Below are 16,466 nucleotides of genomic sequence, written 5' to 3' on the forward strand. Positions count from 1 at the left end.
CTGCTACCACATTGGACAGAAAATGTTCAAAATACAAAGACTCTGATGCTCACAACACCCAACGTTTGAGACAGTAAACACGAGAAGTGGTCCCGTCGGCATATGCCGGCATATGTCGGCCATTATGCTTATTCACTGTTTTTACTTTTTACGACCAATGTAACATCTTGAAGCCCTCTGAGGCAACTGTTGTTGTGATACTGGGCTATACAAAAATAAATTGATTGATTGATTGATAAGTACTATGAGATATTTACGGTCTGACGGGAGGCTGGAGCAGCTGTGTGACGTTTACCGCTGTAAGCCCCGCCCACCTGACAATCAGGAAATGAGGGGAAAATCCGTTTTGTCAGTCACAACGGAAAAACAGAAAAACGAGTTGATTTCTCATTTTGTCGTTTTTGCGCTAAAACGACCCAAAACGAAAAAATGACCCGTTTAATGGAATCTGATTATGTCAGTCAAAGAGAAAATCACTAAGAGGTACAATTGTCCATTGTCCGTCCCTGTCCCTGCCCCCGTGGGCGACACCACTTTCATTTCGTTTGTAATCCAAACTTCAACTAAAACAAATGGCATGCATCAAACAAAATGAAAATCGTATGTAACGAAGATAGATATCACGTTAACTTTGATTCCCGGGCTCTTTTATCATTTTTTTTCCCAGTTAATCTTAACCTGGTCCTGTTTTTTGTACCCCCCCCCCCCCCCCCCCCCCCCGCTGATTCTCCTCAGATGGACTCGTCCTGTGGCTCTTCGTCCAATCAGAGTGAAGCGCCGCTGTTCAAACCTGCAGTCGGAAGGTCCTGGCAGTCGTTGTTATTGTTTGGCGTTATGTGCTGGACTTTTCTGGATCACTAAACTCAACATGACAGAAGAGTCGGCGTAAAGGTCTGCGTCCGAGTCCGGCCCCACATAGCGAGGTAAGCGTCTGGTTCGGCTTCATCCGGGGGGTTTCCACTCCAGCCCGGTCAGCAGCGGTTAACGCTCTGGCTTTATCCTCCTCTTCTCCATGAACAAACTGTAGCGCGGGCTGAATCAAACTCAGCATTTCTGTCTGTTGAGACGCTTTCACTCCGCAACGTGACGAGTCACACTAAACTTCAAATCCACATGTTCGTCATGGTGGGAGGAGGAGAACGTGGAGGATATGCTGGGTAGGAATGAGTACATTAAAACTAGCTCTACTAGAAGTGAAGGGACTGTTAACCCTCCTATCAAGTTCCGGGTGAAATGGACCCGTTTTAAGTTTGAAGATCTAGGAAAAGTATTTAAAATTATTTTTTCAGGATGAGACTTCTGCTTGCCTTAATTAGTCTGATCAACCTATAAAATGAAAATGGTTCACTTCACATATTTGCAACCACCCCTGCATGTTTATATGACAGAGATACTGTTCGGACCCGGCAGTCAGACTACAGGTAAAAGGGTGTCAGAAATGTCTGATATTTCTTTATTTGCATTGAAACTGTGAGACATATTTCAACACCACACACCACACACAACCACACACACCACACACACACACACACACACACCACACACACACGTGCAGGGTTTTGACCTTTGACAAGAACCATTTATGTTCTCGCAGGAAAACTCTCTTGAGCTAAATTCTGATTGTAATGATTCTGATTTTGAACCACATGAGAGGATTTGTATTCCCATTCCCCCAAGCAAGACAGTCATGTCACAAATGGTGCAATACAGTGGTGCTCATCCCCAAATATGCATCAGGCAGACCTGTCTGCAGGAATCATAGTGGCAGGCCCACTGCGATGGCAGTGACTGGTGTGACAGACATCAGGCCAGCTTTGAGCTGGTCATGCCTAATTCAGTACAGAAAATCACTTGGATTCTGGACTAATTTAGGACTGAGGTGTGTTTTGGGGTAGGGAGTGGAAGGAGTTGGACAAAACGCATTCAGGAGTGAGTGCTCCTCATCCCTGGCTGGGGTCTGTAAGTTGAAGGATGAGTCGACAGCCAGTCTGTGGGATGCACAGAGACAGACAGGGCCAGATTTTGAGCCACAGTGTCTCTGGAGACTTTTCACGATTTCTCCAAAGTAATTCAATTTCATAATCCAAAGAAAAGGGCTGGTCGACAGGAGAGACAACCTGGGAGCTCTGAGGACAGTGTGGGACGAGTGGGTAGAACCACCTCCACTACTCTGTAACCCAGACCCTAATATCACAGAGGATGAAGGGCTGGAGGCATTCAGAGGTCACTGTCCATTTAGGCAATACATGCCTTCCAAAACAGCTAAATGTGGGATAAAAACAAACTGGGCAGCATGTAATGCAAACGCATTAAACATACAGGTTTACACTGGAAATCCAGCTGAAGGAGCCCCAGAGAAGAACCAGGGAACATTCACATGTTGTTTCAATGTCATCTAAAACTATGTTGTGTTTGTTAGTCTTTCAAAAGCAGTGAAGTGGTGAAGCAATTAAAAAAAGTTTGAACATGTTATTTTTCAGAAAAAAAAAGACGTGAATTATCCTAATTGAACCACTACCTGTGAGAGGTAAAGAACACCACTGCACTAAATATTGATAGAATACTTGGTAATGGAGTTAGTAATGACAGACTAACAATGATTGTTAGGATTTTTTGGTTTTGGACGTCTTTAGGATGCTGAAACATGCACCGCGTCAAATTGACCCGGGAACGTCATTGCTGTTCCTAAAAAATGAGCTTAATAGGAGGGTTAACTGAGTCTAAACTAAACTAGCTCTACTAGAAGTGAAAGGCCGAAGCCCTCCCGGGGCTCGGGCCCCCCTGGGGTTCGCCACCCTGGAGCCCGGGCTCGGGGCTCGGGTCTCAGCCTGGAGCCTCTGAACGTCTTGACCCTGTCTCCAGGGAGCAGAGCTCCTCGTCGGAGGACGCCGAGCCCGTCCAGTGTTTCTGGAAGGCTAGCAGGAAGGCCATCCAGCAGGTGGAGGATGGGAATCCCACCAAGACCTTCAGCTTCGGTACGCCGGCCCCTCGTCCACTCAGAGCCCTACCTCCGGGGCCTGGAGCTCCGTCTCATGTTTGTCCCCGGCTCCACAGATCGAGTGTTCACTGCAGAGGAGACCACGAACCAGCTGTACCAGGCCATCGCCAAGCCCCTGGTGGTGTCTGCTGTGGAGGGCTACAATGGTAGGTGCTTCACTTCTGGTGCTGGTGCTGGTGCTGGTACCGGCAGTACCACACTCTGGTCTCACTGGTGTCACGCTTGGTGTGGTTGTAATGTGGGACGTCTCCTGGTCAGGGACCATTTTTTGCCTACGGCCAGACCTCGTCAGGGAAAACCTCACCATGATGGGCGACGGTGGCGGCGGCGGCGGCGGCGTCCCCGGCGTCATCCCCCTGGCCGTGGAGGACGTCTTCCAGAGCATCTCTAATGTAGGAAGTGTCTGAATGCCGCCTGGCCCGGTCCTCTCTGAAGGGTTCTTCACAGCGGCGTCTTCTCTCTCGCCAGCTGCCGGAGAAGGAGTTCCTGCTGCGGGTCTCCTACATGGAGATCTACAACGAGACGGTGGTGGACCTGCTGGTCAGCAGCTGGAAGAGAAAACCCCTGGAGGTCCGAGAGACCATCAACGTGAGTGTGTTCCCTCGAAGCACAGCCAACCGCGACTCCACGGCGCCACTTTAGTCCCCAGCTGGACTTTATGCTTTTTTAAAAACCGTTGCTATAGTTCTTGTCTCTGTCGGTGCTTTCTCCCAAGGCCTGCTCGCGCTGAATGTTTTATCTGCTCTGATTGATTCCTGCACAGAAAAACGTGTTTGTGGCCGACCTGACGGAGGAGCTGGTGACCAGCTCGGCTCAGGCCCTGGCCTGGATCCGCAAGGGAGAAAGTAAGACCCGAGACGGTGAGGCTCTTCGCCGCCGTGCACGCCGTGTGGCGCTGACAGCATGCGTGTCTGCAGAGAACCGCCACTACGGGAAGACCAAGATGAACCAGCGCAGCAGCCGCTCGCACACCATCTTCCGCATGGTAAGTCCCGCTCTCTCCTGGACCTGGACCGGGATCAGGCTGCTCTGTTGCTGAAGCGGTTTGTTCTCAGATCATAGAGAGCCGAGAGCGCAGCGACCCGGCGGAGGGCGAGAACGCCGACGGCGGCATCATCGTGTCTCATCTGGTAAGCTAGCTCTCCTCAGGTCTGGCCTCCTGGTCCCTTCTGCTTGTGTAAATGTGGTCTGCTGGTCTGGTAGAACCTGGTGGATCTGGCCGGGTCCGAGCGAGCCAGCCAGACGGGAGCTGAAGGTGAGGGGCAGCACGTCTCGTTACTCGATCACAGCCGAGTTTGCCGTGAACCACACGAGTGACCCGTCCCTCATGTTTAGGCACTCGCTTCAAGGAGGGCTGCAATATCAACCGCAGCCTGTTCACGCTGGGCCAGGTGATCAAGAAGCTGACCGACGAGAGCCAGAAGTGAGCGAACCCCTCCGTCCCGCTGCCGCCAGACCTCTGGGCCTGGAGCGTCTGCTCCCGCTGTTAGTTCCCCGATCAGCGTGCCGCTCTCTCTCCTCAGAGTCTTCACCAGCTACAGGGACAGTAAGCTCACACGGATCCTGCAGAACTCTCTGGGCGGCAACGCCAAGACGGTCATAATCTGCACCATCACGCCGGCCACTCTGGAGGAGACCCTGAGCACGCTGCAGGTGAGCACCCCGTCCTCAGACACTCTCACCCTGTGGTCATTTACCTGGAGCCTGTGGGTCCAGAAGCCGTCAGTGGAAGACATCCCTTCATTCAAGAAGCTGATGCTCCATGTTCCGGAAACGGTGAATGTTGGAAGTTATAAACGTATTGATCACGAGAACACGATGTCTGAGGAAGAGAACGACTGGTCAGCTCAACGGTCTTCCCAGGATGGATCTGGCCGTCTGCTGGATTTAGGTATTGCTATTGACCTTATTCAGGAAGTGCTGCTGGGCGGCGCCATTATGTGTTGCAACTTCCGGTTTACTGGCTCTGCGCTGTGTTGACGGCGAGTTCGCCTGCTATGTTGCTCACTTTTATTAAGTCTGAACATGACCAGCCTCATCTGCTCCGTCCAAGGACGCCACAACAACTTTAAGAAGATGAAGCTTTCGCTTTCTCAAAACTGTTTAGAGCAGGGAAGCCCAGATGTGAGCGCTGCGGGCCGCGTTCAGACTGCCCCACCTCCGTCTGAAGAAGAGGACCTCTGCTGCTGGACGAGGGCGCTCCTCCTTCCTCAACAAATCTAACTCTGCCTTCTGGGAGATAAAACAAACATATATGTCTGTGTTGTGTTTAAAACTCAGGGTTTTAGGTTAACAGTAGCTCGCAGCCACCACAGGCTAACATGCTAAGCTATCGAACAGCTACAGTGCACGACAGAGGACTTCATTCATAAAAATAAAACAAAGAAGGTACCCAGCTCTTACCTCGTTCTGAATTTTGAGCCAGATTTTACTTAAAGCTAGGGTTGGCGATTTGAATGAGATACATGTTTTTAAATACTGGTTAAAATGATCTTTATGACCTGATGGGAAACAATTCATAGCGTGTTCTTAAAGTAGTTTGGAAAATATCCGCTATCTACAGCAGGAGGAAAACGGGAAAAATAGCAACCAATCGTCTTGACGGGACACCTTTTTTTAAACCAATCAAATCCCTTCGCCGTTCGACCTGCCCCCTGCTCGTACATGTCAATGGCGTGCACTGACCCTGATTCAGTGCGCGTAGAAGGACGGAGCGTCGTTGCAGAATGGCGGAGAAGAATGTTTGGGGGTTTACTTACCGGTGAGTGCGCCATAACTTGGCGTAGTGCAAATAAAGAAAAACGAAGAAACGAAGCGCTGAGGACAGGTTACGCCAGGAACGCACTGGACGCGGAAGTGCTGCGCGTGCGGAATGTCTCTGCGTCTCCGCTCCCAACGGAGCTCCTCCAATGGGGTGGGAGCTGGGCGGAGCCTTGGGAGATGCTACATTCGTGCTACATGCTAGTTTTCCTAGATCGCCAGCCCTAGCTTTAAGTAGATTTTCAGGACCGTCCCAACCCCGCAATACAAGAGCATCCTGGTCTTCACGGCTCTCTGTCGCTGTCAGCTGTCACCAACGTCCTGCTAAATGTGAAGAGGTCCTGGCCTGGCTGGGGCAACACTGGCTTTAAAAACCTATAGCCCTGTTGCTGATTTAAAAAAAAAAAAAACAGCCGACTTTCCCACTGTGAAGATGTTAGTAAGCTTCTGTGCTCTTGTAGTTCCTCCAGGCTGAACCGTCCACATCCAGCGATGCACAAAGTCATTAAAAACATCACCAGACAGGACTGGAGACCACTTCCACATGTCCTCCTCCCTCCCTGCTAAAAGCCTCGGATGAGGCAGAGTTGTTTCATTGGAGATTTTAAGAGAGATTCCAGTTTCTCCCCACTCCATTTTCTCGTCTGTTTACACCGCAGTTGTCGCTAACCGGAAGTGCAAACACAAAGCGGAAGTCCCGCCCCTAGAGAAATGGGCGGGCCTGAATAAGGTGAATAAATGGAAACAGGTTTTCTCTCTTGATGGAGCAATGAAATCAGACCCCTATCACTCTGATGGGAGGTCAAAGGTCAAGCTCGGTGAGCCACAGTAGTGACCTCCACCACTGCCCTTAAAACCCTTTGACTGGAGTTTTCTTGTTCCCTGTAGTTTGCGAGCACCGCAAAAAAAATGAAGAACGACCCTCATGTGACGGAGGTGTCCGACGACGGCGCCCTGCTCAACGGTACCGCACGGAAATCGTGGACCTGAAGCGGCGTCTGCAGGAGGTGAGCAGCCGCACGTTTCCGCCCGGTGCAGTCGCCTCCGTGTTTCCTCGGCTGAAGCTGCATGCGGCGCCTGCAGGTGTCCTCGGTCACCCAGACCACCGCCACGGAGAAGGAGGTCCTGTCCCAGCTGCTGCAGGAGAAGGAGATGCTCCAGAGGGAGCAGGAGGACCGGATCAAGAACCTGACCCAGCTGCTGGTCACCAGCTCCAACCAGGTCACCGTCAAAAAGGTGAGCCTCACGCCAGCCGCTCCTCCTCCACAGAGCGCCCCGGCCCCGCCGCCGGGCGCCCCGGCTCCGCCTCGTCAGTTAACCACAGTCTGTTCAGGTCCCGAAGCGCCGTGTCACGTGGGGGGGGAAGATGCTGAAGCTGGCCGGTCCTTCCTCCTGCGAGGCTCATCCGTCAGACCTCCACCTGTCGCAGTCCTTCGTGCGGAAGAGGAAAGGCTCCACCCTGACGGAGCTGTGCGAGGGTAAGGAGCCGCCGCCCCACGCTTCCTTCGCTCTGAACGCCAGGTGTAACGCAGCCGCTCTTCCTCCGAACAGACGAGGACTTCGACTCCCAGTGGGAAATCCCCGACGAGCCTCAGGACGAGGCCGAGACCAGCCAGAGCTCGGTGACGGTCCGGAGCTTCGAGGACAGGTGAGAGAAGACGCAGTACGACCCCCGGTCCCTGACCTGTTGAATGATCAGCTCCAGTGCACATTAGCATGGTTCCATCCGACCACACACACACACACACACACACACACGAGCGACTGCAGCCCAGTGATTAATATCTGAAGCTCATTTCTCTGCTTGTTCAAACACTTGAATCCTGGAGCTTGAAGGAGCCTCTCTGTTCAGTTTCTTTAGTAGTATGTAGTGCTTGGTAGGGCTGAACGATATGGGCAAAATTTCATATCTGGATATCCATGCCAGATATCTCGATATCGATACGATATATTACAATGAATTCAGTGAAAGTTAAGCATTTTTCAGAAAATAAAAACATCATAATACAGGGCATGAAATTCGTCAAAACTTTAACAGGCCCTCCAAATTTTTTCAGCAGGTCCTCATAACATTTTAACAGGTCCTCACAAGTTTTAACAGGCCCTTAATTTTCAATTTTGCAAAATGCTGATCAAAAACAGGATCCAACAATAATTTTTAAATTAAACTGTTGTATTTTGTTGTGCTTGTTTAGTTCTGTTTATATCTATTTGCTGCTCTGTGTCTGGGATGGTCTTTCTTCTTATGCTGTATGGCCCACCCTAAGCTGCAAATTTATAAAATGATTTTTATTTATTTTGCATGTTGCTAATTGCTGACTGAAGCATCCCAGCTTTGACAGGTTCTTTTGGTGGTGGTGGCACATTAACCCTAGAATCCAAACCAGCACAAATCACATTTCATATAATGTAGTTGCTCCCAATTGGAACAAAGTATTTTAGCTGAGATCCTGCTGATGGCTGTGAATGTTAGTGTAGATTCTGATTCTATTCAGTTCTTAATCTGACCAGGTTTTGTCTCTGTATGTATCAGACCTTAGAGGACCTCTCTCACTGATGTTTATTGATGTCGTTCTGTATTTGCGCCCATGCCTGCAGCTGTGACTTCCTCATTCAGGGCTGGAGAACTGTAGTATCGCAGTAAATCATTGGCAGATTTGCATATTTACAGTTACTACTGTTTACACCCACTGCTGTCATTGTGTTCTGAAGTATTTGTTGTTTGGAGTTCAAAGCAGTGCCGGAATCAAGCAGTACCTCCTTCAATCCAGCAGAGGGCGCATTGTGGTTGTTAGATGCATAGTGCAGCGTGAAGCACAGAGAAGAAGAATGCAAAAATGGAATCCCAGAGTTACGAGGCGTGTTGGTTTTGATTGATTCATTAAAAGAGAAGCGACGCAATTTCATGATTAAAAAAAAAAGCCAACAGGCGTTAAGGACCTACTTATATGGCACCAAAACCGGCGGAGATTCGATCTCAATTGGTCCCCGCCGCCATTTTATAGGGAATTTCGCACCCTGATAATACAAAAGGATGTAAAAAAAAAAAATGCAGTTTTTTTTTATGAGAACTCACTGCCACTACCACCAAATTCGTTTGTGCAGATTCTGCAACCACGCTCTCTTCAGCTCTCATGTTGTTTGCTTTCTCCGCCGTGTGTAGCACATGCCAGTGTGCGTCTCCGTCTCCCTCCTGCCTCCCTCTGATGTTTCTCATTGGCTGCCATCAGCTGTCAACCAGTAAACGAGGTTTGTGGTTGGCTGGCCTGACCTGTGCACGGGCGAGCTTACATGCAGGGCAAGCAGGGGGAATCTTGATATCGTCGATTTTGACAAACTAATGTCCTGAATGTTCATATCCCGATATCGATATGATAACGATATATCGTTCAGCCCTAGTGCTTGGGGTGGTAAAATGGCACGCTTCTGGAAAGATGGAAAATGTGCTTTAAAGAACCGAGTGGGAATCGTTCTCCCTTCACCACATTGAATAATTCACACACACACACACACACACACACACACACAATAAGTGTAGACATGGTTCAGTTTGAATTACACCGAACACTTCAGAATGAGTGGATGGTGTTGGATGTGCTGGTGGCTCCTGCTGCCGGTTGTGTGTCCAGCGCTCAGTTCATAGTGGAGCAGGTAACTCTAACAATCGCTAAAACCTGTGAGCCACCTGAAGATTTCAAGATGCCGGCCATTTTTCAAGATGGTCACCAAGATGGCAAAGGCTTGTCCTATTCGAATGACCATGGTGTGAAACCCTACGTATCTGAGTACGTAGAATCTGAACTGGGAACCAGAGACTTACTCGCTGTCTTCCTTCGACCATCTATTAGTCCTGGAATCATAATGAAGGTAAGAAGTGTGCGTACTGCAAGGACCTTCAGTATTATTATTGAATGTTGGAGATAGGTTATTTCCTTCAGTCTTGTGAAGCTAACAGCAGTTGCAGCCAGCCAGCTGTCCCGGGCACTGGGCATACAGCTGAGCTATATCTGAAAGTCAGAGGACTGCAGGGCCCTGACCAGGTCTGGTGGTCTCCTCTAGATATGTGACTAGCTCTGAGAGTGCCTGGGGATGGGTATCCTTTATAGCTTTGGAATAATAAGTCTGTTACTGAGGTTCCTCATCAGAACCAGGGTTCAGAGGATGAGACTTCTTGGTCACGTACAAAGTATATAGGCCTTCAGTGCTTGTTCTACACCGCTCGGTCTGGCTGAGCACTTCCTGCTCTTCTTTTTCTGACTCTCCAGGTTTTTGTTGTTGAACATTATGCGATAACGTTGGTGGTACTGCATCTTGTTTCTCTGAGTTTCTGCAGTTTCCCCACCAACTGGCTGGATCCAGAACAACAGGCATGTCATTATTTGTGTGTGGCTGTCATGGTCTTGTGGTTGCTTTCACATTGCTAGAGCAGGGCCCAAAGTGATTTACACTGCAAAGCACATCCACACACCAGCGGAGCTATCTGCCATGGAAGGTGCTCAATCCATCCACTTTTGAGCAGTTGGAGTTCAGTGTCTTGCTCAAGGACATTTTGGCTTGGGGGGACAGAGGGAGATGGGGAATCAAACCAACAACAACGCGATTGTGAGATGACTGCTCTGCCAGCGACGCCACGGCCTCGGCTGCCGGTGGTGACTTGAGCTCTTCACTCTTCTTCTAGAAAAAACAACACTCACTCCAGTTGGTCCAGACTTTAGACGGTCCTGGTTCTGAATTTGCCGTCTTGGTGAATGATAATCGAGGTATCATAGTTCCATCTTCATCTGTATTCGGTTAGTCCAGGCCGAGGGGTTATCCTTTTACCACCTTGATCAAAATCATGCACGATAACGTACAGGATCTGAATAGGTCTGGGAATAGGAATATATGACCTCCATTACCATCATTGAAGTCCTTTACAACCTTGTGAGGGAGGTTGAGAGGTACTGACTAGATACAGTCGGGCTCACCTCCACACAGCCGGGGCTCTGGAACCCTCCTCTGGAGAAGGGCTGGACTCTCCACTTCTCTGGCGTTGCCCGCGGTGAGAGGCGGCGGGCTGGTGTGGGTTTGCTTATAGCCCCACAGCTCAGCGCCAGGTGTTGGAGTTCACCCCAGTGAACCAGAGGGTCTGGTCCCTGGTCCTCCGGGTCGGGGACAGGCGCCTCACTGTGGTCTCGACTTACGGGCCGAACAGCAGTGCAGAGTACCCGGCCTTCCTGGAGTCCCTGGGAGGGGTGCTGGACAGTGCTCCAACCGGGGACTCCATGGTTCTACTGGGGGACTTCAACGCCCACATGGGCAGTGACAGTGAGACCTGGAGGGGGGGATTGGATCGCACGGCCTCCCTGATCTGAACCCAGTGGTGTTCTGTTACTGGACGTCTGTGCTAGTCACAGTTTGTCCATAACGAACACCATGTTGGAGCACAGGGGGGTCCACAGTCGGGGACAGTTCTCTGGATTGGCAGACCGGAATGGTGGTTCCCCTTTTTAGAGCCAGAGACCAGATGGTCTAGCCTGGTAAACCAGCCCCGCCCACTCCACATCTGCATTTGGATTTAGTAGCTGGGGACAAGCCAATACAAACTCCAGCAGGGGGCGTCGGTTACTCCTTTGACTGACGGCGTACTTCAGCCAATCAGCGCTTCAAAACAAATACGTCATCAAAATGCGTTCGCTTCTCTCAGGGTTAGCATTAGCTCATTAGCTGTAGCTTCTCTCAGGGTTAGCATTAGCTCATTAGCTGTAGCTTCTCTCAGGGTTAGCATTAGCTCATTAGCTGTAGCTTCTCTCAGGGTTAGCATTAGCTCATTAGCTGTAGCTTCTCTCAGGGTTAGCATTAGCTCATTAGCTGTAGCTTCTCTACACACGAAGACACGCGAAAACGTCTTTTCCTGTCAGAACCTCTCCAGGCCAGACTCTTGCTCTTGCTTGATTGTTGTAATTCTTGGTATTTTGGCTCTAACTTTACTGACTAACTTTCAGACGATGGTTAAAGTCCGTAATCTCCGCTACGCTCAGTGATGGTGTCACCTCTGGTTTAGCCACCGTAATTCACAAAAAAAAAAAAAAAGAAAACAAAAAGCAGCAACGCTGATTGGCTCGGCCGTTTCACGACTGAGTCGCGTTCTTTCTATTGGCTTGTCCCCAGACCCTCCCCAGCTCCAAAATCCAAATGTGGATGGGGAGTGGGCGGGGCTGGTTTGCGAGGCTACAGATGGCGTGCGCCGACTACGGGGGATCACACTCCTCAGCCTCCCTGGTGAAGTCTATTCCAGAGTACTGGACTGGAGGATTTGACCGGTAGTCAAACCTCAGATTCAGGAGCAACAATGCTGTTTTCCTCCTGGTCCTGGCACACTGGACCAGGTCTAGACCCTCCACAGAGACAGGGTTAGGGGCCCCATCACCAGGGAGGAGCTCGGAGTGGAGGAGCTACTCCTCCACATAGAGAGGGAAAATGAAAAATGGCCACCACATGGAATCTTTACTCTGCTAACAGTTTTTCAAGTGAGCCTTCGGTGGAGTGTGTGCCGGCTGTGGCTCTTGTTTCCAGGAGTGAACGGGTCTCCTAACGTTTGCAGTTATCTGCTCCAGTATCAGCTGTCTGTAAAGGAAGTCTGCAGCCCCCTGTCTTCCTCCCCGCAGCCCCAGAGACGGCTCCAGCGTCTGGATGTGTGAGCTGTCCAGCAAGGTGTGGACCCTGGAGCTGCAGCTGGACCTGGAGAGACAGCAGAAGGAGGACGCCCTGAAGAGGGTGGAGGAGCTGGAGAGCAGGGTGGAGGAGGCGCAGCGGGTGGCAGCCGAGCTGCAGCTGGAGGAGGCCCAGCAGAATGAACAGACGGAGGCCGCGCTGCAGCTGGAGGAGGCCCAGCAGAAGGAGCTGATGGAGGCCGCGCTGCAGGTGGAGGAGGCGCAGCAGAAGGAGCTGACGGAGGCCGCGCTGCAGGTGGAGGAGGCGCAGCAGAATGAACAGACGGAGGCCGCGCTGCAGCTGGAGGAGGCCCAGCAGAAGGAGCTGACGGAGGCCGCGCTGCAGCTGGACGAGGCGCAGCGGGTGGAGGCTGAGCTGCGCCTGCAGCTGGAGGCTGAAGCGGAGGCCAGACGGCAGGCGGTGGAGAAGCTGGACATGCTGGAGCTGAGAGTTCTGGACCTGGAGCAGCAGAACCGCGCTCACAGGGAGACTGTGGAGCAGGTGGGTTTGTGGAGGCGCCGCCTCCTCTCTGGATCCACCCACCTCGTCTAATGTGAGCTCTGTCTTCCAGATGACCGGCCAGCTGTTGGAGACCACCCAGCTGTGTGAAGCCTTGAGCTCAGAGAAGGTAGCGCTCTGCTGAGCCCGGCAGCGATCCCCCCGCCGGAGGACGGGCCTGACGTCCGGCGTTGTGTTGCAGGAGGAGGTGCTCACCGAGCGGGACTTCCTGCAGCAGGAGGTGGGGATGCTCCTCCAGCAGGCCGACATCCTGGAGAAGGAGAAGGCCGCCCTGTCCCAGGAAATGAGGGAGCTCCGAGAGACGGACGAGTTTCAGAGGCTGGAGGCGGAGTTCAACCAGCAGCAGCAGGTGAGGCTTCACCGCTTTCTCTGCCTGGACGTCTCTGAGGCTGCCGCCCCGACGTTTATCCTGTATACACTCCAGAAAGCCTGCTGGCTCTGTCCACCTGGCCAGAGTCCACAGACCGGCTCTGAGGCGGGTTCAGAGGGCCCTGCTCAGTCTGGCCAGACGTTAGACCTCCACCGTGAGGCTGCAGCCTCGAGGGGGACCCGGTCTCTCACCAGTGTCCTCTGCAGCCTCGGGGTGGACTCAGTCTCTCACCAGTGTCCTCTGCTGCGGCTGACCGGCCTCTGTTGGTTTTGTTGCAGCGCGACATCCAGGAGGAACTGAGCGGCTTGAAGACGGCTCTGCAGTCCTCTGAGGCTCAGTGCCGGCTGCTTCAGGTACCGTCGCCTCATCCTCCGGAGCGTCTTCGGAGACGTCTGTCCACTCCCCCGTCTGTCACTCTGCTGGTCCGGATTGTTTTGACATGCTGTGTTTTGTGTCCCGTAAAGAGCGAGCTGGACGGCGTGTCGGAGCAGCTGAAGATCAAAACGCAGTTTGCAGAAGAGCTTGAGGTCATGGTATGAGCATTACTGATGGCCTTGCTGTGTTTAATGAGTGCTGGGTGCAGTGTACTCTGATTACAGACCTTCCCGCTGCGCACCACGTGAGCGCACATCCTCACCGCTCAGCAGCGATAAGAGGGAGGTGCCTCTCTGTTAGCTCACTGAAAGCTGAAGAGTTTCCGATGTTCCTGTGGCAGAGCGGCAAGGACCTGGTGCAGGAGGTGGCCCAGCTGCGCCGCTCTCTGGACGACGCAGAGGGACTGAGCATCGACACCAAGAAGGAGTGGGCCTTCCTCCGGAGCGAGAACATGGCTCTGACCGAGGAAAACGTGAGTCTGAAGCCACTTCCTGTTTCCTGCCGACGGCAGCAGAGCCCACGCTGACCTCCGCCTCCGCCTGCAGACGACTCTGAGCGCCAGCAGTAAAAAGATGGAGACGGAGGTGAGCAGCCTGCGGGCTCAGCTGGAGGCGGAGAAGACCCGATACCGGAGCATGCAGAGCGACCTCCAGAAGGAGCTCACCCTGGCCTTCACAGAGAACGCCCGGCTCAGCAGCCTGCTGGCAGGCAAGGTGCCCACAGGTAGGTTCAACCTGGGGTTTGCCGGGTCCGGGTCTCCGGGTTTTGCTGGTCCATTGGGTGAGAAGATGATGAACTGGAGGTTGTTGTTCCCAGATCTGATGGACAGGTTTGACCTTGAGAAGACCGTGACCAGTCTGAACAAGGAGCTGGCCGAGTCCCGTGAGGCCGAGGAGACGCTCAGAGCTCAGCTGGAGACCTTTCCTGCCACCGTGGACTGCCTGTCCAAGAGGGTGAGCGGGCTGGACGTCCATGCAGATATTCCGTGAGGACGCTCGCATGTCTAACGGTGACATTTTCCTCCGTTTCAGGTGCAGGAGCTGAGCGAAGAGCTGCTTTCTGCTGAGGCTCAGCGGCAGGAGGAGGCCGGGCGGCTGGAGGAGGCCCTGCAGGGGTCTCAGGAGGAGGCCCGGCGGCTGGAGGAGGCCCTGCAGGGGTCTCAGGAGGAGGCCCGGCGGCTGGAGGAGGCCCTGCAGGGGTCTCAGGAGGAGGCCCGGCGGCTGGAGGAGGCCCTGCAGGGGTCTCAGGAGGAGGCCCGGCGGCTGGAGGAGGCCCTGCAGACGTCTCAGGAGGAGGCCCGGCGGCTGGAGGAGGCCCTGCAGGGGTCTCAGGAGGAGGCCCGGCGGCTGGAGGAGGCCCTGCAGGGGTCTCAGGAGGAGGCCCGGCGGCTGGAGGAGGCCCTGCAGACGTCTCAGGAGGAGGCCCGGCGGCTGGAGGAGGCCCTGCAGACGTCTCAGGAGGAGGCCCGGCGGCTGGAGGAGGCCCTGCAGACGTCTCAGGAGGAGGCCCGGCGGCTGGGCGAAGAGATGACGCAGAGGATGGACTCGCTGGAGTCAGACCTGAGTCGAAGTGAAGCTGAGAGGAATCGGCTCCTGGCTGCTGTTGAGGAGAAGGTTCTGCAGGTAGGGAGGAGATTTTGATTGGATAGAGATGCTGTCAGGCCTGTAGTCTAGAAGAGGTCGACATGCAGCCTGTGTGATGTTCTCATGAATCGGTACTTCAGTTTTTAATGAATGAGGCTTCGGCTCAGCTTTTGGCAAGTTCTGTCTGATCATCGTCCTGGAGCCAGCCACGATGCATTCAGGCTAAATGAGCATTTCTAGCTCCAGTGTATGGAGCGGCGGCCGCAGACCTGCAGTGGTTTCACCTGACGCCGAGCGCCCACGTACTTTGGATCGGCCGCGCTGCGCCGCGCCGGTCGCAGCCGCACTAGAGCGCCCACCTGATGCAGTGCTGCTGCGTTTCTGCACTCCGCCTTTTGACCAGACATGCGCTCAGTGCATGCGTGGCATTATGTTTCCATGACGATCTCCATGAAAAATTGTTTGAACAGGCATTTTATACGTTACAGTTTACTCACCACTCACGCCAGTAACTTCAGCTGTTGTTGCCCGAGTGTTCTCCTTCCTGCTGGCGTCTTTATTAAAAGGATGACTGCTGTCAGAGAGGATTCTGTGCTCTTGTTCCTCCAGGATCAGTTTTCTTTCAAACCTCCCTCGGTATCTCACTATGGGAAACGCCTCCTGGCGTGACCGATCATGGAAGCTCCAATGACACCATGTCTGTCATGTGACAGACCAATCATCTTGAGATGTATGGGGCAGCCCGCCCCCTTTATAAGCGCCCCCCGCGCTACACCCACCATTCTCGCTTTCTTCCACGTGAAGATCATCACTTGGCTCCTCAGCGGTCCTGATTTTGGATTTTCATTTAACTGCTCTTCCGACGCACCGTCAAGGTAGTCACCGAGCGTGAATTTCCAACTCAGGATTCACTTCGCTGCTTTCGTCGCGAGAGTGTGCGTTTTTTGGCTTTAGTTTGACCGTCGAGGTCGGCTATGGCTACCACTTCCTCAGCTAGCGGCAAGGGAAAGGACGTCGAGTCCCGTCCCTGCCCGGCCTCTTGCGCTTTCACCATTTCAGAGAGAGACCCACATCCTCTCTGCATCACCTGTATGGGAGTGCAGCAGGCCCGGGCTTCACTCGCGGAGGACGATAACCTGGACCTCCTTAACGACGATAACGAGGAGGA

The 16,466-nt window shown here is 52.9% G+C and overlaps 1 protein-coding gene across 1 annotated transcript in view; it reads left to right on the forward strand.

The window, feature by feature from the left end:
• The first annotated feature begins 809 nt into the window (after positions 1 to 809).
• Positions 810 to 16,466, forward strand: part of LOC115402488 (centromere-associated protein E-like) — a 42,906-nt gene continuing 27,249 nt past the window's right edge. The window contains 26 exon segments of the mRNA XM_030111033.1: positions 810 to 923; positions 2,863 to 2,975; positions 3,055 to 3,144; positions 3,257 to 3,296; positions 3,299 to 3,390; positions 3,467 to 3,586; positions 3,762 to 3,843; positions 3,916 to 3,983; positions 4,054 to 4,128; positions 4,202 to 4,253; positions 4,334 to 4,421; positions 4,522 to 4,651; positions 6,647 to 6,716; positions 6,719 to 6,765; positions 6,842 to 6,994; positions 7,092 to 7,236; positions 7,310 to 7,406; positions 12,406 to 12,952; positions 13,023 to 13,079; positions 13,152 to 13,319; positions 13,619 to 13,693; positions 13,805 to 13,873; positions 14,056 to 14,187; positions 14,261 to 14,438; positions 14,532 to 14,668; positions 14,747 to 15,337. Coding sequence (XP_029966893.1) covers positions 2,946 to 2,975; positions 3,055 to 3,144; positions 3,257 to 3,296; positions 3,299 to 3,390; positions 3,467 to 3,586; positions 3,762 to 3,843; positions 3,916 to 3,983; positions 4,054 to 4,128; positions 4,202 to 4,253; positions 4,334 to 4,421; positions 4,522 to 4,651; positions 6,647 to 6,716; positions 6,719 to 6,765; positions 6,842 to 6,994; positions 7,092 to 7,236; positions 7,310 to 7,406; positions 12,406 to 12,952; positions 13,023 to 13,079; positions 13,152 to 13,319; positions 13,619 to 13,693; positions 13,805 to 13,873; positions 14,056 to 14,187; positions 14,261 to 14,438; positions 14,532 to 14,668; positions 14,747 to 15,337 — 3,333 coding nt within the window. The 5' untranslated portion in view covers positions 810 to 923; positions 2,863 to 2,945.

This window comes from Salarias fasciatus, chromosome 15 (genome assembly GCF_902148845.1).
Source record: "Salarias fasciatus chromosome 15, fSalaFa1.1, whole genome shotgun sequence".
NCBI lineage: Eukaryota > Metazoa > Chordata > Actinopteri > Blenniiformes > Blenniidae > Salarias > Salarias fasciatus.